This window comes from Lycium barbarum, chromosome 8, assembly GCF_019175385.1.
Source record: "Lycium barbarum isolate Lr01 chromosome 8, ASM1917538v2, whole genome shotgun sequence".
Classification (NCBI taxonomy): Eukaryota; Viridiplantae; Streptophyta; class Magnoliopsida; order Solanales; family Solanaceae; genus Lycium; species Lycium barbarum.
This window is the reverse complement of record NC_083344.1, coordinates 58,191,641-58,212,935: the sequence shown is the minus strand read 5'-3', so window position 1 is coordinate 58,212,935 and position 21,295 is coordinate 58,191,641. Positions and strand designations below refer to the sequence as shown.

Sequence of the window (21,295 nt, the reverse complement as noted above, 5' to 3'; positions counted from 1 at the left end):
TCTTTGATTTACTAAGGGCCACATCTCTGTACCGAATCAAAAGAGGATCCTCAAACTGGCGCTGCTTTACCTCCTGAATAATAGATGACTCAGCAACTGGACGAACAGAAATCCCAGAATCCACCAAACGAACTCCGAGGCTGGCCAGCTGATAAATATCACGAACCAGATCTCTCTTATCAGATGGAACATCAGCCAGACTGCCCACGGACTTGCGGCTAAGCGCATCAGCTACCACATTGGCTTTCCCCGGATGGTACAGAATATCAACGTCGTAATCCTTTAGTAACTCAAGCCATCTCCGCTGCCGCAAATTTAGTTCCTTCTGTCTGAAAATATACTGAAGGCTCTTATGATCCGTATAGATATCCACATGGACCCCATATAAATAATGCCGCCAAATCTTCAAAGCATGAATCACCGCGGCCAACTCAAGATCATGAGTGGGATAGTTCTTCTCGTGCGGTCTGAGCTGCCGGGAAGCATAGGCTATAACTCGACCGTGCTGCATCAATACACATCCTATCCCAATACCAGAGGCGTCACAATATACGACGTACCCATCAGACACCTCTGGAAGAGCCAGAACTGGCGCTGTAATCAATCTCTCCTTCAGCATCTGAAAGCTGCGCTCGCAGGCATCTGACCACTGGAACTTTGCTGCTTTCTGGGTAAGCCTCGTCAGTGGTGCTGCAATAGAAGAGAAATCCTCCACAAACCTGCGATAATACCCAGCCAATCCCAGAAAACTGCGCACCTCAGTCGGTGTAGTAGGCCTGGGCCAATTCTGCACAGCCTCAATCTTCTGCGTGTCAACCCGAATACCATCTGCGCCGACAATATGGCCCAAGAATGCCACAGAAGTCAACCAGAACTCACACTTAGAGAATTTAGCATATAACTGCTGCTGACGGAGGATGCCAAGTACCGTCCTCAAATGATCTGAATGCTCCTCGACTGATCGCGAGTAAATCAGGATATCATCAATAAACACAATAACAAACATATCCAGGAAAGGCCGAAATACCCGGTTCATCAAATCCATAAATACTGCTGGAGCATTAGTCAGCCCGAAAGACATAACTCTGAACTCATAATGCCCGTACCGAGTCCTGAAAGCAGTCTTCGGGATATCTGACTCCCGTACTCGCACCTGATGATAACCAGAACGCAGATCTATCTTTGAAAAGTGTCTAGCACCCTGCAGCTGGTCAAACAAGTCATCAATCCGGGGGAGGGGATATTTATTCTTAACAGTCACCTTATTCAGCTGCCGGTAGTCGATACACATCCGCAACGACCCGTCTTTCTTTCTGACAAACAGCACCGGCGCTCCCCAGGGTGATGTGCTGGGTCTAATAAAGCCCTTATCCAGCAAATCTTTCAGCTGCTCCTTCAACTCCTTCAACTCAGCTGGTGCCATTCTGTACGGAGGAATAGATATAGGCTGCGTATCCGACATCAACTCAATAGTAAAATCAATCTCCCGCTCAGGCGGAAGGCTAGGAAGCTCGTCAGGAAAAACATCTGGAAACTCGCTGACGACCGGAACAGACTGAAGGGTAGGTACCTCCGCGGCAGTATCGTGCACACGAACCAAATGATAGATATAACCCTTCTGGATCATCTTCTTAGCCTTGAGGTATGAAATAAACTTACCCCTCGGTGATGCAGTAGATCCGAACCACTCTATGACTGGTTCCCCGGGAAACTGAAAACGGACTACCTTTTTCTGGCAGTCGACATTAGCATAACAGGAAGACAACCAGTCCATACCCATAATGACATCAAACTCGAGCATGTCTAACTCTACCAAATCAGCCTTAGTGCTACGATCATAAATGGTCACAGAACAATCCCTATAGATCTGTCTCGCTACAATAAAATCCCCAACTGGCGTAGCTACCTCAAATGGCTCTATAGGCTCAGACACTATCCCAATCTTACTAGCAACGAGCGGGGAAATATATGATAAAGTAGAGCCAGGGTCAATCAATGCATATACAGATCTGGAGAAAACCAGTAATGTACCTGTGACGACGTTTGGCGAAGCCTCCTGATCCTGGCGGCTGGCCAAAGCATATATGCGGTTCGAGGGACCGCTAGAACCTGAAGCGCCACCGCGGCCTCGACCGCGTCCTGCCGGTGCTGGAATACCCCGCCCTCCAGGGCGTGCAACAGATGGAACAGAGGAAGAACCGGCGGCTGACCCTGTCTGCTGAGCCGCATTACCCGAACCACTGGCCAATGGGCAGTCTCTCATAAAGTGGCCCTGACCGCCACAAGAAAAACAAGCTCCCGTCGCTCGGTAACACTCCCCGGGATGTGACTTCCCGCAATGTGGACAACGGGGTCTAGGTGGTCTGGCCTGACTGGGACCCCTGGATACCTGCGATCCTGCCGCTCTGGAGCTCTGACCGGCCCCAGACGGTCCCGTACTGTCGAATCTCCGGCTACCTGACTGAGTACCCCGGCCGGAAGGAGGAAAATATCTATCAGACTGCTGCTGCTGCTGAGGCTGTCCGCCTCGAGAATCCCCTGAATAACCCACGGATCTAGCCCTCTTGGGCGGTCTCCTGTCTCGATCTCTGCCAGCAGGATCAGATCTGCGACGGTCCTCCATACCCATCGCATAGGCCTGAAGCCGGGAAATATCCATGTCTGTCTGCAGTGACACGGCCATACAACTGTCTACCAAATACCGGTCCAATCCCATAACATAGCGGTGCATCCGATCGGACATATCTGCTACCACGGCCGGTGCATATCGGGCCAGAGAATCAAACTCAAGGTTATACTCGCGAACACTCCGACCCTTCTGCTGCAGACGTAAGAATCGATCAGCCCGTGCCCGCCGTAACTCTGGGGGCAAAAAGTGGCGGGTGAATGCTGTCACAAACTGATCCCAAGTGGCTGGAGGGGCACCCTCTCCTCTAGACAGCTCCCAAGTCTCGTACCAGTGGGTAGCCACATCTCGAAGCCGGTGCGAAGCCAGCTCAACTGACTCAGTCTCTGAAGCCCTGACCAAGTCCAGTGAGCGTCGCATCCCCCGAATAAAGTCGTGGGGGTCCTCGTCGGGCTTAGACCCGAAGAACTCTGGAGGGCCACATAGCAAAAACTCCCGAACTCTCAGGCTGTCCCGCCTGTCATCATCATCATCGTCCCTCCGCCCGGGCCTGCGAGCCTGTCTTGCTACCAGTGTAGTCAACAGCTGTACAGCCTCCCTCAGGGTCCTATCCTCCGCCCCTGGCTGAGGAGCTGGAGTCTCAGGTGCGGGTACACGGACCTCTGGAGCTGCTGAAGGTCCTGCTCCAGGCTGTACTAGTGGGGGTGTAGCAGCCCCTCAGAATGAGGCACATCCTCAGGCAAATCATAGACACGAGCCCGGGTAGCTCGCTGTGCCTGGCAAGTCTCTTCAATCCTCGCCTTGCCCTTCTGGGCCGCCGTTGCCTTCTTCGGAGGCATCACTGCAAACACGAAGGCGAGTCAGATCAAAATCATCCTAATAGCACAGCTCTATCGCACGATCTAAGATTACAAAGAAAGTAACATCCTAAATGCCCTGTAGCTTCCCGTTTATAGATGTGGTGCACAACACATCGATAAACAAGACTCTACGAGACACGGCCTGTAGACATTCCGAGGACAAACCGCTCTGATACCACTTTTGTCACGACCCAGCCCCGTGGGCCGCGACTGGCACCCTACCTGGGTACCCAGACCAAATCGCATATTCATTTCCGAACCCAAACTTATTTCAGGATTTTCCAAAAGTTATATCACACATAATTTATATCGAAAATATGTCTTAAGCGGTCATATCAAATCAAACTCAAACAAAGCGGCGGAATAGACATCGCCGGTCAAAATACAAATATATACAAAAGGCCATTTGGGGCCATCATATCAAACAGACCGCTTTGAGACCCGAAAGCAAAATCAGACAACATACACATAGGACCCTCGCCCCACAAAGATGACTACAGACCTCTACGAATTCAAAACATGACATATGGCTTGACAGGGCCCCGCCGTACCCAAACTGTCAAATATACAAAGTATATATACAAAGTGGAGGAGTCTGTACCAAGAGTGGACTCCGGATCAAGTAAAAGTACTCCGGAAAGCAAGAAGTGAAGCCTACTGCGGAGGATCACCGATGTCTGCACCTGCGGGCATAAAACGCAGCCCCCGGAGAGAGGGGGTCAGTACGAAATATGTACTGAGCATGTAAAGCACGGAGTACAGAATTATGGATCAAAACCGAAAGCAAATCAAATGTCAAAGTGGGGTACAAACTGGTATGTCAAAAATCTGTATCGGAATCATATACATATATTTTATGCAAATAAAAATCATGCAAACGCTTAAGAACGTGGTCGCCACTCCGACGCTGGCGCCACACACAGCATAACACCAGAAGGTTTCAAATCTCCGTACATCCCCGAACATAATCATAATCATCGGTGAGCGTATCGCATCCCGAGCCATATCACAGCATAACTCCAAACGGAACCCGGCCCTATGGCGAAGCCTTGGGAACCGTAACACAGCATACGGCCGAATTATCATAAAACGCACGAATCAAAACCGGCCCGGGAACCGGTGAACGAAGTCATAATAAGGCACGAGCGGAGTCGTGAGCAAACAAATGCAAATCGTATTTCGAAATAGTCTTTCAAAGCAAAATGAACTCATAAGTCATTTTAGAATACAAAGTAGTCGAATACTTAGCCGACATAAAGTTTCATTTTGCAAAACGTTTCCAAAATGGTCCATATAGTTCGGAACATAGATTAGCGCATCGAATAGTCCAAACATACCCCGTAGGAGGATGTTCCAAAGGTCGGAAGTGGTACTTTCAACTTTATTCTCAAAGGTGGCCCGAAGGGCAAATCGGGCATTTTGGGGTAGCGGACCCACCTCGAGTCGAAGTGAGGTGGCGAACATATTTTTACGAGCAGTTATATGCCAAGGGTCATACATAATTATTTCTAGGTTACCCGACCACATTTCGATAGGTTTCGGACGAATAGTGGCATTCTAGCCAAAAGGGAGCCTTTAGGCTTCAATCGAATTGAATGAATAGTAACTTTCCTGTGGATCGGGTTTCGAGGAGCAGAAATGCTCCGGAAGGTCTCATATTCAACTAACACCCTAAGATATGCCAAATAAAGAATTGGGAAGCTTTACATACCTCACAGATGTCGTAAGCTCCTCCAAAAGTCCCGCCCCGTCTCGTCAAAAATCTGCAAATGGTCAAAGTTACCAATTGAGATTCTTAGGCTAAAAATTGCCTTTAATTTCATTTTTGCCTACCGAAATTTCGGCAGCATTTCCCCTATAAATCTAACATCCCCGAGGCGTAGCTCGGCTCAAATTAACCAACCACAACAGCCCACACATCAACAACCAAACCAAACAACAATCAAACCATTCTAGCTTTAAAGTTCTACATGATTTCTAAAGTTGGCAACTTCCATTCAAACTTTCAAAATCCCAATTCTATATTCACATAATTGTATTCATTTACCCATCCAACACTAGCCAAACACATTTCAAATTCAATCTAAGTCATACACGAAATTGCACCAAAATCAATAAATTTCCGTAGTTCTTCAAAATATCAAAATTTCACGACGAACATTCTAACTAACTCCGTTTCATTCCGAATTCATCCATATCATTAAAAGTCATATCTAAAGTCTCTAGTACCCAAAATATACATTGATATACATAAAGATACCAAGGATATACACTTTCCGATAATATCCGAATTCGTTTTCCACCGCCAATTTAATTCAACAATCACTCATTTACGATATAAGGATCACAACAACACATTATGCCAACTTAAACAAGATCAATTCAAGTCACTTCTTTCTTCCATAACTCACGGCCAAACACACTACACACACACACCCACGACTTTCTATTTACGTTAAAACTATGGGATTCCCATCTACTCCCACTCCTTAACATATTCATATCAATTATATATCAATCAAGGGCAAAATTCTTACCTTTCTTTGAAAACCCGACTTGTCGAAAACGTCGTTCTTGTGCCAAACTAATTATACCCCGTTGAAGAGGGTCTTGAGTACTTCACAATTATGTAGAAACCAAGATTTTTGGATCACAACACAAGCTAGGAAAATTTTCTTTTCTTTTTTTTCTATGGTTCGGCCGAATGGGGGTTTTTGACTCAAAGGAATGAATTGTGATTTTCTTGATAATTTCTAAGTGTTACATTGATATATATCCATACTAGAGGTCATGTGCATAGCACATGACTTTTAAAAGTGGGCTTGGACCATGCCTTAGTGGCCGGCCACCCCACCTCTTTGGGCCCAAATGTTTATTTCAATTTCCTTGGCCCAATTCATTAAAAGTCCCGTTTTGTAATTTTCGAAATTCCAAATTTACCCTCGGCCTTCCCCAACGTCCTAACATCAATGATTTCATAACCAACATAGCCATATCAACTAAAATCAAAATATTTCTTTATAACAAACAAGTCTTGATTATTTTCTTGATTTCCAATTATACGAAAACACGGGACATAACAGCCCCACCTCAGCTAACGGTTATGAGGGCTATATATCTTTTAACGTATCATTCCAATCATATTGTATGAATTCCAAATATCATACTCACGCTATCCTCATGCTACTATAGTAGAATTTGATTCTTTATACTTGTAATATTTGCTCCTCCTTGAGCTCACATTAAGCTGTCTGTATCCTTAGTAACACGTAATTTTCTGGGGTGTAACAGTGACTCCTCTGGAGATAGGTTTATGATATGTGGCGTTATGAATATTTCGTTTGTTTTTACAAGTTTCCATATTGTCCTTAGTTTCAGTCTGACTATATCTAGCAGGTTCATATACGACTGTCCAGCTCGGGCACTAGTCATGGCCCATGGGGTTGGGTCGTAACATATATATACCATACCCGGCCCTCTAGTGAGGGTCTCGGTGAACAATGCAATGAAACTGTGCACGAATACATACCCGGCCCGAGACTCGGTGAATGATATATTAACGGCATGCACGAGCAGAATATCATGAGCAATCATATGCAAACTAAATTATCATTTGAGACTCAATAGAATAATTAGAATGAACAAACACTTGAGAATCAAGACAACAGTCACGCCAAGTACCACAGAGAACTAGAATTCATTGGAGTCATAATGCAAGTGAGACTTATAAAATTATTTCCGATGTTCTTGAATAACCTTGAAGCATAATACCTTCGAATGTCACTATGGATTATAATATCAAAATAAGGCTTCAGGAATCATAGACACGTATCAAGACATAATGAAATAGCTTCTGGAAATCAAGAACATTAGCCATTCTAGTATTTAAGAATAGAAGCTTCTTTGGATTTTATACGTTCATCGTCTATTTGTTCCATATAGACTATGCCAAAAGAACAAATGCGAATAGCCTTAACATACCTAGTCGTTTCTCAAGTTAACCATAACCTATGTCGCGACCCAACCCCGTGGGCCATGACCAGGGCCCGAGTTGGACACTCGTATACAAACCTGTTAGATATAGTCAGACTAAATCTGAGGACAGTATGAGGACTTGTAAAAGAAACTAAAGATTCATAACGTCACATATCATAACCCTGTCTCCTGAGGAGTCACAACCAACCAAAGCATAACACAATACGCAAGCCAACAAGGCTGCCACTACATACGCAAATATCCAAAACAAACCATATCGACACAACTGACCATAACCCATATACAACCCACACATGTCTACAGACCTCTAAGAGTGTAAGAGTGAAATATGACGGGACAGGCCCCGCCGTACCCCTGGATATATATATAAGTCTATATCAGAAGATCTATACCAAAATATCAAGGCTCCAGAACAATGGAGCTCTCCAAACAGCTGGGCAGAAGTCCTAAGCTGGAGGATCACCAAACCGAGTGTCTGTACCTGCGGGCATGAAACGCAGCCCCCCGAAGAAAGGGGGTCAGTACGAGATATGTACTGAGTATATAAAGCATAAAATACAATAAAGAGAATCATATCTGAATAGAAGATTACAGAAGGCAAGTATGATAATCAAAGATACCAATGCACCTGTGCTTTACGAGATAAGAATCATGCATGTCTATACAATATACCATGTCCGGCTCATTATGGGACTCGGTGAATAAAGTCATCATATACCATACTCAGTGCCATAATCACTTCAATATATATATATATATATATATATATATATATATATATATATATATATATATATATTGTACCCGGCCCTCTAGTGAGGGACTCGGTGAACAATGCAGTGAAACTGTGCACGAAAACATACCCGGCCCGGGACTCAGTGAAAGATATATTAACAGCATGCATGAGCAGAGTAGTGAGCAACCATATACAAACTAAATCATCATCTGAGACTCAATAGAATAGGTAGAATGAACTAATACTTGAGCGTCAAAGATAACAATCATATCAAGTACCCCTCAAATGTCATTATGGATTATATCAAATAGAACTTCAAGAATCATAGACACGTATCAAGATAATATGAAATAGGTTCTGGATATCAAGAACATTGGCCATCCTAGTGTCTCTAAGAATAGGAGTTTCTTTGGAGTTATATGCTCGTCGTCTATTTGTTTCATAAAGATCATGCCAAAAAGAAAGAAAGGTTAGCTTTACATACCTTTAACGCTTATCCGTGACACAATACGGATACGCTGCCCGAAGCATCTCAACCTATATTAAGTGTTACGTCCCGTATTTTTATACATTGGGACAACCTGGATTAATTATGATAATTTAGAGCCAAGACTATTCCGGGATTCGAAGTCGGGACTTTTGACCTTTGATTTTATTTCGAGGCATAAGTTATATATGGAATTGTTGGCATTGAACACTTAGGAAAAATTTGGGACCACAATTCATAAATTGGAATTAAAAAAAAAAATCTTGCAAATGAGGCCTTGTGGCCCTCAAATGGTCCCACACATTGTGTGGCCAATTTTAATTTGTCCAACACATGTGTGGGCCATGGGACACATGGATAAATATTGTGGAAGCTTAAAAGATGACCTTAAGTCATCTTTACCACTTCAACACTTAGCAAATAAAACCAAAAGTTGAAGAGCTTCAACAAGAAGCTCACGGCCAAGACTAAGAAAAATCAACTCCATTTCAAGCCATCCCAAAATTATTTCTTTGTTGTAAACCCACTATTTTGAGGTCCCTAAGTAGCGTGGAAGCATCGTTGGAGCGATCAAACCATCATTTTTCATCTTTTGGAAACCCTAGGCTATTGGAAAGTTGAAGAAGAAAGGTAAGAACTCATTATGTTTTGTATGTTATAAAGGCTGTATGCATGTTGTAGTATGTTATAATGGAGGAAAATCATGAAATATGAAATGTTGGAGGTGAGTTGTGTATGTGGAGCTTGAGCCGTGTAAATGGGTGTTGTTGTGTTGTGATTGAAATTATGAATTAATGCCTAGTTAGTTGATTATGATCATTGTAAGGTGAAGAACAATTGAGAATCATCCATATATGTATATGTGTAGTGTTAGCCGAAAATGGGTCACCTTATGTGCCAAGAATTGAATTAGTATCGCTTATTGTTTAGCCGTCGTCGCCATGAATTCTATGTTGGAAATGAAAGTTTATTGACTCAAATTGATGTTGTAAATATTGCGGACTGATTTGGAAGTTGTTGTACATTTAATGTAAATTGTGTATTGATGAAAATAGCATTGTTAGAATGTAAATTGTAGATACGAACCATGATTTGGAAATAAAGAAAAAGTTAGGGGGGCTGTCTCGGTTAGGGGCTGTTTCGGGTAGCTTGGGAAAATTTATGGATTGTTGGAAAAATTGTATAAATTGCTTAGAATGTCCTGAAATGTTTTTGGTATGGGTTCGGGTTAGTATGTGAGCGTATAAGCGTCGATTTTGGCTTGAAGGTAAGTCGTCGAATTGAATTTATGAAAGTTGATGAATGATGGAAAAGAGAGCTATTATTGTTGTATTACCTTTCGGATTGATTATTAATGTTGTTAGGTTGGTTGTTGTTGTTGTTGTTGATTGATACGGCCGAGTTAAATTCTCGGGGTAGCCTATTTACAGGGGAAATGCTGCCCAAATTTCTGTAGAATTAAGGGCGAAATTGGAATTTAATGCCCAAAAAGTCTTTAGCTAATGTTTGGCATTTTATGGCTTGTTTATAGATCGTGGGCAACCCGAATCATAGGTTGGATTTAGCTTGAGTTTGGATCGTATTGGAGAGCGTTTGAGGTATGTAAAGTAACCTTTCTTTTGGCATGCCTTAGTTAAAGTAGGCCATGATGCGAGCCTCTAGGAAACTCTATTCTCGCAAATCCGAGCTTGTCTATGATTCGTATTTGTTTCCTTGGTATTCTTGGGCGCATATGCCATAACATTGATCCTTTTATCCTCGGAGTTTATGATTTGTAAAGATTTCATGAAAGTTGATTTTAGGTTTCAAAGCTTGTTCTTTAGCGATTCCAAAAGTTCAAACGCCCATAACTTCCTCAGAAAAGCTCGGATTGCTTTGAAATTTTCGTAGGAGTTTGTATGATATAAAATGTGTATGTTTTTCATAAGCGGGCTCAGTTCGGGTCTATACTCGTCCGTGGGTCCCGCGACGCCCTTTATGTAATTTCGGTAACTTCGGGAAGAAAATGTTGTAATTATTGTTCCGATTTCAAATATGACTATTTTACTTATCTTTGGATTTATGATAATGATTTTATGCATATGATTCCTCACTACTCCGCTCGTGCCCTATGATATCGTTCGCCGGTTCCCGGGCCGGTTCGGTTGTCGTGCGTATTATGATACATTCCGGTGTTATGCTGTGTTTATGGTTCACCGAGCTCCTCGCTCGAGGGCCGGGTTCCACATATGTTTGGCGTTATGCTGTGTTGTGATGTGTGCCGGGGATTCGGAGATTTGAAACTTTCTGGTGTTATGCTGTGTTATGGCGCCATCGACAGGCGGGCGACCATATTTTCCTGTGCCCTATGCATAATTTATACTTTGGAAATAAACATTTTGATATTTTTGGGATATGTATTATTTTCCATACTTCTGATTCAATTACTGTTCAAGACTTATTTCTGTACCTTCTGCTTTGCATACTCAGTACATATTTCGTACTGACCCCCTCCTCCGGGGGCTGCGTTTCATGCCCGCAGGTACAGACGCACAGCTTGGTGATCCACCTATTTAGGACACCCCCTTCTGCTATTCGGAGTGCTCCTTTCATCCCGGAGCTTATATTTTTGGTATATATACTTGTTAGTACATTTATACATATTCGTTCATGGGTACGGCGGGGCCCTGTCCTGTCATATGATTCTGTCGGTCTGTTTAGAGGTCTGTGGACATGTTTGTGGGTTAGGGTCTTTCTGTATGAATGTATGTACATGTCGTTTGGGCGATCCCATACGCCGAGGCGGCCGGTCCGCATATGTTGTTTGGGCGACCCTATACGCCGAGGCGGCCGGTCCGCATATGTTTATATATTGCTTGGTTAGCCATGTGTGGCTTTCGTTGGTATTTCCTGCGTGCAGGGTATATTGGATAGTCCGTAAAACAAAGGAAACTCTTCCGAAATTTTTCTGGAAATTACCTAAATTTGAAATAAAGGCTTGTCGGCTTCCGCCATATACTAGAATGAGTTGATAGAATTTGAGATAATATTTAATAGATGGGTTCGGGTGCCCAGATCGGGCACTAGTCACGGCGTACGGGGTTGGGTCGTGACAGAAGTGGTATCAGAGCGGTTTGTCCTCGGAGTGTCCACAGATCGTGTCTAGTAGAGTCTTGTTTATCGGTGTGTTGTGCACCACATCTATAAACAGGAGGCTACAGGACATTTAGGATGTTGTCTTTTCTTCTGATCTTAGATCGTGCGATAGAACTGTGCTATTAGGATGATTCTGTTTTGATCTGTTGTTGTTTTTCTTTCAGTGATGCCTCCGAAAAAGGCGACGGCCGCCCAGAAGAAAAAGGGCGTAGTAGGAGAGACCAGCCGGGCTCAGAAGGGTACTCGGACCCTTGCTCAGATGATGCGTGATATTACGTCCCGGCCAGCCGACTCTGCTACGTCTTCATCGTCAGAGGAGTCTGGAGCAGCTTCACCATTAGCTCCAGGGGCTTCAGCTCCCGCGCCTCCAGCTCCTCAGCAAGGGGCGGAGGACAGGACATTGAGAGAGGCTGTGCAGTTATTGACCACTCTGGTAGCGGGACAGGCTCGCAGACGCGGGCGGAGAGATGATGATGATGACGATAGGCGTGACAGCCTGAGGGTTCGAGAGTTTCTATTATGTGGCCCTCCAGAGTTTTACGGGTCCAAGCCCGACGAGGACCCCCATGACTTTATTCGGGGGATGCGGCGCTCACTAGATTTGGTCAAGGCTTCAGAGACTGAGTCTGTTGAGTTGGCTTCGCATAGACTACGGGATGTTGCTGCTCACTGGTATGAGTCCTGGGAGCTATCCAGGGGTGAGGGTGCTACCCCAGCTACTTGGGACGAGTTCGTGACTGCTTTCACTCACCACTTTTTGCCCCCAGAGTTACGGCGGGCGCGGGTTGACCGATTTTTGCATCTGCAGCAGAGGGGTCGGAGAGTCCGTGAGTATAATATGGAGTTTGATTCTTTGGCCCGGTATGCACCTGCCATAGTAGCAGATATGGCCGATCGGATGCACAGATACGTGATGAGGTTAGACCGCTATTTGATTGATGGCTGTATGGCGGTGGCATTGCAGGCAGACATGGATATTGCCCGACTACAGGCTTATGCCCTGGGTATGGAGGACCGACATAGAGCTGATTATTCTAGCAGAGATCGGGACAGGAGGCCGCCCAAGAGGGTCAGATTCACAGTTTATTCTGGAGATTCTCGAGGCGGACAGCCTCAGCAGCAGCAGTCAGGCAGACATCCTCCTCCGTCAGGCCGGGGTACACCCCCACAGTTTACCGGCAGGAGATCTGAGGGTGTCGGATATTCAGGGGCAGGCCCGAGCTCCAGGGCTTCAGGTTCACAGTTGAACAGAGGTTCCAGCAGTCAGATGAGGCCACCCAGACCTTTGTGTTCCTACTGTGGGAGACAACACCCGGGAGAGTGTTTCTGAGCTACGGGTGCATGCTTTGTGTGCGGCCGTCAGGGCCATCAGATGAGAGACTGTCCGGCTAGAGGTGGTACAGGCAGTTCAGCTCAGTCTACCGGGTCAGCCGGTGGTTCATCTTCAGCCTCGGTGGCGATGCGCCCTGCGGGGCAAGGTACTCCAGCACCAGCAGGCCGCGGCAGGGGTTGTGGCGGAGCTTCGGGTTCTAGCGGTCCTTCGAACCGCATTTATGCCTTAGCCAGCAGACAGGACCAGGAGGCTTCGCCTAATGTCGTCACAGGTATATTACTGGTTTTCTCTCGTGATGTGTATGCATTGATTGATCCTGGTTCTACATTGTCATTTATATCTCCACTCGTTGCTGATAAAATTGGGATAGAATCCGAACCGATAGAGCCTTTTGAGGTAGCTACACCAGTAGGGGATTCTGTTATAGCCAGTCAGATTTATAGAGATTGTTCCGTGATTATCTGTGGCCGCTGCACTAAGGCGGATTTGGTAGAGTTAGATATGATCGAGTTTGACGTGATTATGGGTATGGATTGGCTAGCTTCTTGCTATGCTAATGTTGATTGTCAAAAGAAGATAGTCCGATTCCAATTCCCAGGGGAGCCAGTTATAGAGTGGGCAGGTAATACAGTATCGCCGAGGGGTAAGTTTATTTCATACCTCAAGGCTGAGAAAATGATCAGAAAGGGGTATATGTATCATCTGGTCCGTGTTCATGATTTAGAGGCAGAGGCACCGACTCTTCAGTCAGTCCCAGTGGTTAATGAATTTGTAGATGTATTCCCAGATGAGCTTCCGGGTCTACCTCCCGAACGGGAGATAGAGTTTGCTATTGATCTGTTGCCAGACACTCAGCCTATCTCTATTCCTCCGTACAGAATGGCACCTGCAGAATTAAAAGAATTGAAAGAGCAGCTGAGAGATTTATTGGAGAAGGGTTTCATTCGGCCTAGTGCGTCACCCTGGGGAGCTCCAGTATTATTTGTGAGGAAGAAAGACGGCTCGCTGCGGATGTGCATTGATTATCGGCAGTTGAATAAGGTAACCATCAAGAATAAATATCCCCTCCCCAGGATTGATGATTTGTTTGATTAGCTGCAGGGTGCCAGGTACTTCTCGAAGATAGACCTGCGATCGGGTTACCATCAGGTACGGGTACGAGAGGCTGATATTCCCAAGACAGCATTCAGGACCCGATATGGGCACTATGAGTTCAGAGTTATGTCTTTTGGGCTGACAAATGCCCCAGCAGTATTTATGGACCTGATGAATCGGGTATTCAGACCGTTCTTGGATATGTTTGTGATCGTATTTATCGATGATATTCTGGTTTATTCTCGGTCAGAAGCAGAGCATGCAGACCATTTGAGGACGGTACTTGGCACACTTCGGCACCAGGAATTATATGCTAAATTCTCTAAGTGTGAATTCTGGTTATCTTCAGTGGCATTTCTGGGACATATTATTGGGGCTGATGGCGTCCGGGTGGATACCCAGAAGATCGAGGCCGTAAAGAATTGGCCTAGTCCTACGACGCCGACAGAGGTGCGTAGCTTTCTGGGATTGGCTGGTTATTATCGGAGATTCGTGGAGAAGTTTGCTTCCATTTCAGCGCCTTTGACAAGGCTGACTCAGAAGGGAGCTAAGTTTCAGTGGTCAGATGCTTGCGAGCGTAGCTTCCAGTTGCTGAAAGAGAAGTTGACTACGGCTCCAGTCCTGACTCTTCCGGAGGGTCCAGATGGGTATGTGATTTATTGTGATGCCTCTAGTATTGGTTTGGGATGTGTGTTGATGCAGCACGGCAGGGTGATAGCTTATGCTTCCCGGCAGCTCAGAAAACATGAAAAGAATTATCCTACTCACGATTTGGAGCTGGCCGCGGTCATTCATGCTTTGAAGATGTGGAGACATTATTTATATGGGGTTCACGTTGACATTTATACAGATCATAAGAGCCTTCAGTACATCTTTAGGCAAAAGGAGCTGAACTTGCGGCAGCGGAGGTGGTTAGAGTTGTTGAAAGATTATGATGTTGACATTCTCTACCATCCTGGGAAAGCTAATGTTTTGGCGGATGCACTCAGCCGCAAGTCTATGGGCAGCCTAGCAGACGTGCCATCAGAGAGTAAAGAAATGGTTCGCGATATTCATCAGTTGGCTAGTCTTGGAGTTCGCTTGGCTGATTCTGGAGATGTTGGGGTTTCTGTTCGAGGTATTGCTAGGTCCTCTATTACAGAAGATATTAAGCGGCATCAGTATGAGGATCCTATTCTGGCAAAGTATAGAGACGCAGCACTGGCACAGGAGAAGACTCCGTTTGAGATTTCACCTAATGGAGTGTTATTTCACAGAGGCAGATTGTGTGTACCTGACGTTGCAGGGTTGCGGCGACAGGTTATGGGCGAGGCACATTACGCCCGATATTCTGTTCACCCAGGGTCGACGAAGATGTACCATGATATCAGATGCCTATATTGGTGGGACGGTATGAAAAGAGATATAGCAGAGTTCGTTGCTCAGTGTCCAAATTGCCAGCAGGTTAAGATTGAGCACCAGAAGCCCGGTGGGCTATTGCAGGAGATAGAGATACCGACGTGGAAGTGGGAGATCATTAATATGGACTTTATTACAGGTCTACCTCGCACTCCACGGAGGTATGATTCTATTTGGGTTATTGTTGATCGACTGACGAAATCAACCCATTTTCTTCCGGTTCGGACCACCTATTCAGCTGAGGATTATGCCAGACTTTATGTCAGGGAGATTGTACGACTTCATGGAGTTCCTGTGTCTGTTATTTCCGATAGAGGTGCCCAGTTTGCAGCTAAGTTCTGGAGATCGTTTCAGGAGGGATTGGGGACCCAGGTGAGCCTGAGTACAGCCTTCCATCCCCAGTCCGACGGACAGGCCGAGCGCACTATTCAGACATTGGAAGATATGTTGCGTGCCTGTGCTATTGATTTCAGGGGTAGCTGGGACGATCATTTACCGCTTGTTGAGTTTGCGTATAATAACAGCTACCACTCCAGTATTCAGATGGCACCATATGAGGCTTTGTATGGCAGGAAGTGTAGATCACCGATCGGTTGGTTTGATGTTGGGGAGACTGAGTTGATTGGCCCAGATGTGGTCCAGCAGGCCGTGGATAAGGTGAAACTTATTCGAGAAAGATTGTTGGCAGCCCAGAGCCGACAGAAATCTTATGCCGATAAGCGACGTCGACCGTTAGAGTTTCAAATTGGCGATTGGGTGTTCCTGAAAGTGTCACCGATGAAAGGTGTTATGCGATTTGGCAAGAAAGGAAAGCTCAGTCCGAGATATATTGGGCCTTATCTGATTATTCGCAAAATAGGCAAGGTGGCCTACGAATTGGATTTGCCAGCTGACTTGGGAGCGGTTCACCCGGTATTCCATGTTTCCATGCTTCGTAAGTGTATTGGTGACCCTTCCAGAATTTTTCCTTCAGATGAGATACAGGTCACAGAGGAGCTATCTTACGAGGAGCAGCCTATAGTCATATTGGATCGTCAGGTGAGAAAGTTGCGGAATAAAGATGTGGCTTCGGTTAAAGTGCTGTGGCGGAATAATAACCGCGAAGAAATGACCTGGGAGGCTGAGGAGCAGATGAAGGAAAAGTATCCTCACTTATTCCCAGTACCTTCAGGTAATTCAAATTCTTTGTCTGACTATGTTGATTTATGAATGATTTGTATGTGATGGCTATAAAAGCAACTCCCCCGGATTTGAGTAAGATTCGTAGAACTAATTCAACATTCGAGGACGAATGTTCTTAAGGGGGGGAGAATGTTACGTCCCGTATTTTTATACATTGGGACAACCCGGATTAATTATGATAATTTAGAGCCAAGACTATTCCGGGATTCGAAGTCGGGACTTTTGACCTTTGATTTTATTTCGAGGCATAAGTTATATATGGAATTGTTGGCATTGAACACTTAGGAAAAATTTGGGACCACAATTCATAAATTGGAATTAAAAAAAAAAATCTTGCAAATGAGGCCTTGTGGCCCTCAAATGGTCCCACACATTGTGTGGCCAATTTTAATTGGTCCAACACATGTGTGGGCCATGGGACACATGGATAAATATTGTGGAAGCTTAAAAGATGACCTTAAGTCATCTTTACCACTTCAACACTTAGCAAATAAAACCAAAAGTTGAAGAGCTTCAACAAGAAGCTCACGGCCAAGACTAAGAAAAATCAACTCCATTTCAAGCCATCCCAAAATTATTTCTTTGTTGTAAACCCACTATTTTGAGGTCCCTAAGTAGCGTGGAAGCATCGTTGGAGCGATCAAACCATCATTTTTCATCTTTTGGAAACCCTAGGCTATTGGAAAGTTGAAGAAGAAAGGTAAGAACTCATTATGTTTTGTATGTTATAAAGGCTGTATGCATGTTGTAGTATGTTATAATGGAGGAAAATCATGAAATATGAAATGTTGGAGGTGAGTTGTGTATGTGGAGCTTGAGCCGTGTAAATGGGTGTTGTTGTGTTGTGATTGAAATTATGAATTAATGCCTAGTTAGTTGATTATGATCATTGTAAGGTGAAGAACAATTGAGAATCATCCATATATGTATATGTGTAGTGTTAGCCGAAAATGGGTCACCTTATGTGCCAAGAATTGAATTAGTATCGCTTATTGTTTAGCCGTCGTCGCCATGAATTCTATGTTGGAAATGAAAGTTTATTGACTCAAATTGATGTTGTAAATATTGCGGACTGATTTGGAAGTTGTTGTACATTTAATGTAAATTGTGTATTGATGAAAATAGCATTGTTAGAATGTAAATTGTAGATACGAACCATGATTTGGAAATGAAGAAAAAGTTAGGGGGGCTGTCTCGGTTAGGGGCTGTTTCGGGTAGCTTGGGAAAATTTATGGATTGTTGGAAAAATTGTATAAATTGCTTAGAATGTCCTGAAATGTTTTTGGTATGGGTTCGGGTTAGTATGTGAGCGTATAAGCGTCGATTTTGGCTTGAAGGTAAGTCGTCGAATTGAATTTATGAAAGTTGATGAATGATGGAAAAGAGAGCTATTATTGTTGTATTACCTTTCGGATTGATTATTAATGTTGTTAGGTTGGTTGTTGTTGTTGTTGTTGATTGATACGGCCGAGTTAAATTCTTGGGGTAGCCTATTTACAGGGGAAATGCTGCCCAAATTTCTGTAGAATTAAGGGCGAAATTGGAATTTAATGCCCAAAAAGTCTTTAGCTAATGTTTGGCATTTTATGGCTTGTTTATAGATCGTGGGCAGCCCGAATCATAGGTTGGATTTAGCTTGAGTTTGGATCGTATTGGAGAGCGTTTGAGGTATGTAAAGTAACCTTTCTTTTGGCATGCCTTAGTTAAAGTAGGCCATGATGCGAGCCTCTAGGAAACTCTATTCTCGCAAATCCGAGCTTGTCTATGATTCGTATTTGTTTCCTTGGTATTCTTGGGCGCATATGCCATAACATTGATCCTTTTATCCTCGGAGTTTATGATTTGTAAAGATTTCATGAAAGTTGATTTTAGGTTTCAAAGCTTGTTCTTTAGCGATTCCAAAAGTTCAAACGCCCATAACTTCCTCAGAAAAGCTCGGATTGCTTTGAAATTTTCGTAGGAGTTTGTATGATATAAAATGAGTATGTTTTTCATAAGCGGGCTCAGTTCGGGTCTATACTCGTCCGTGGGTCCCGCGACGCCCTTTATGTAATTTCGGTAACTTCGGGAAGAAAATGTTGTAATTATTGTTCCGATTTCAAATATGACTATTTTACTTATCTTTGGATTTATGATAATGATTTTATGCATATGATTCCTCACTACTCCGCTCGTGCCCTATGATATCGTTCGCCGGTTCCCGGGCCGGTTCGGTTGTCGTGCGTATTATGATACATTCCGGTGTTATGCTGTGTTTATGGTTCACCGAGCTCCTCGCTCGAGGGCCGGGTTCCACATATGTTTGGCGTTATGCTGTGATTGGCGTTATGCTGTGTTGTGATGTGTGCCGGGGATTCGGAGATTTGAAACTTTTTGGTGTTATGCTGTGTTATGGCGCCATCGACAGGCGGGCGACCATATTTTCCTGTGCCCTATGCATAATTTATACTTTGGAAATAAACATTTTGATATTTTTGGGATATGTATTATTTTCCATACTTCTGATTCAATTACTGTTCAAGACTTATTTCTGTACCTTCTGCTTTGCATACTCAGTACATATTTCGTACTGACCCCCTCCTCCGGGGGCTGCGTTTCATGCCCGCAGGTACAGACGCACAGCTTGGTGATCCACCTATTTAGGACACCCCCTTCTGCTATTCGGAGTGCTCCTTTCATCCCGGAGCTTATATTTTTGGTATATATACTTGTTAGTACATTTATACATATTCGTTCATGGGTACGGCGGGGCCCTGTCCTGTCATATGATTCTGTCGGTCTGTTTAGAGGTCTGTGGACATGTTTGTGGGTTAGGGTCTTTCTGTATGAATGTATGTACATGTCATTTGGGCGATCCCATACGCCGAGGCGGCCGGTCCGCATATGTTGTTTGGGCGACCCTATACGCCGAGGCGGCCGGTCCGCATATGTTTATATATTGCTTGGTTAGCCCTGTGTGGCTTTCGTTGGTATTTCCTGCGTGCAGGGTATATTGGATAGTCCGTAAAACAAAGGAAACTCTGCCGAAATTTTTCTGGAAATTACCTAAATTTGAAATAAAGCCTTGTCGGCTTCCGCCATATACTAGAATGAGTTGATAGAATTTGAGATAATATTTAATAGATGGGTTCGGGTGCCCAGATCGGGCACTAGTCACGGCCTACGGGGTTGGGTCGTGACATTAAGACGTTAAGAACTATGGTCAAGCTATTGAAAGGTTTAAAACGTATTTCAACGTTAGTAGCCTATTCCTAGAAAATTGGGCGGCATTTCTCCTATATTGTACATTTCCCTCACATTCAAACTAATTATGAAACGACCAGATCAATATCAACAACCACACGTCCAAGTTACTATATCAAGAACTAGCCAAAACAAGATTCAAGAATACCTCGAAACAACCCACACAACATTCCAAATTAGCCCACACATTACAACATTCAATAATAGTCGTCATAACGACTACGATATATTCAAGTTACTCCTAATAATCTATAGCCACAACACTTCATCGAAATGACCTTATAATAGTCCAACAATTACAACCACCCAAAAGCAATCTTTCAGACCACTAGAAGTACATTTTAAACTTATCTTTTCTTTCGAATCGAGCAACACAACAATCAGTGACTATTATCCATATACAAGCAAATCCCATCAATAACTTAACAACAACATGCCCCAAACAGCCCCTAATTACAACATAACAATGCCCGATACACCTCGAACATCTAAAAATATACACCAAACAAGCCACATACGCTTTGTATACGATATCTTATACATTTCTTTCTTCCAAATTGGTGATTCATATCAGCAACAACACAACAACGACATCAACTACTATATGCAAGAAAACTATCCTAATATTACAACAAGTCCTAAAACAGTCCATGGAATCAATACAAATTCTAGCATGATTTAAGCTTTCCTTTCACAAATTCCATATCCACCAAATTATACAAAGACCAAACCATCTCTAAAATATGTAGGAGGGAATTAAACCTTAGCTTAGCAAGCTTGGCCTCTTAACGTTGCTGGAATTATGAATTAAAATTACAAGTGTTCTTGCTGCCCCAAGGATTAAATTCACGTTGCTGCTCACCTTTGAATGTTTAGAACACCTTAGGAATTTTTTTTTTTCTATCAAAAGCTTGAGTTGATCAAGAGCTGCCATGGTCGTGAGCTACCATGGCTGTTGTGGTTTCTATTTATTTCTCCAATTCAACTTTGTGAAGATGAATTTGTGACTAAATGAGTCATCACATAGTATTTATTTTCAAGCAGCCATGTTGACAAGTGTCCCACTATGGCATGGACCAATCAGATTTGGCCATGTTGTAGTGGGGTCCATTTAATACACTAATTAACTTAATTAATCATTAATCCCCACTTAATAATCTAATCATGGTTAATTAATCCCTAATCTCCACTAATAGTTCTACAC

The 21,295-nt window shown here is 43.9% G+C and overlaps 1 protein-coding gene across 2 annotated transcripts; it reads left to right on the top strand.

Annotated features, from left to right (window-relative positions):
* Positions 1 to 16,418: 16,418 nt before the first annotated feature.
* LOC132606150 (uncharacterized) lies at positions 16,419 to 18,825 on the top strand. Of its 2 annotated transcripts, none has more exons than XM_060319517.1 (2): positions 16,419 to 16,837; positions 18,450 to 18,825. In XM_060319517.1, exons 1-2 carry the CDS (start codon positions 16,444 to 16,446, stop codon positions 18,470 to 18,472), a joined length of 417 nt encoding a protein of 138 aa, XP_060175500.1. In that variant the 5' UTR covers positions 16,419 to 16,443; the 3' UTR covers positions 18,473 to 18,825. The 2 variants fall into 2 exon arrangements, 1 of the variants encoding a protein (XP_060175500.1); XR_009569615.1 differs by lacking the exon at positions 16,419 to 16,837 and adding an exon at positions 16,993 to 17,548.
* The last annotated feature ends 2,470 nt before the right edge of the window (positions 18,826 to 21,295 follow it).

Bases quoted from the DNA above. Each gene is read 5' to 3' on its own strand.
- LOC132606150 (XM_060319517.1), top strand. From the start codon at position 16,444: ATGAAAGGTGTTATGCGATTTGGCAAGAAAGGAAAGCTCAGTCCGAGA. The intron at 16,838-18,449 runs GTAATTCAAATT...GCTTGTTTATAG, and splicing joins CTTATTCCCAGTACCTTCAG to ATCGTGGGCAGCCCGAATCA.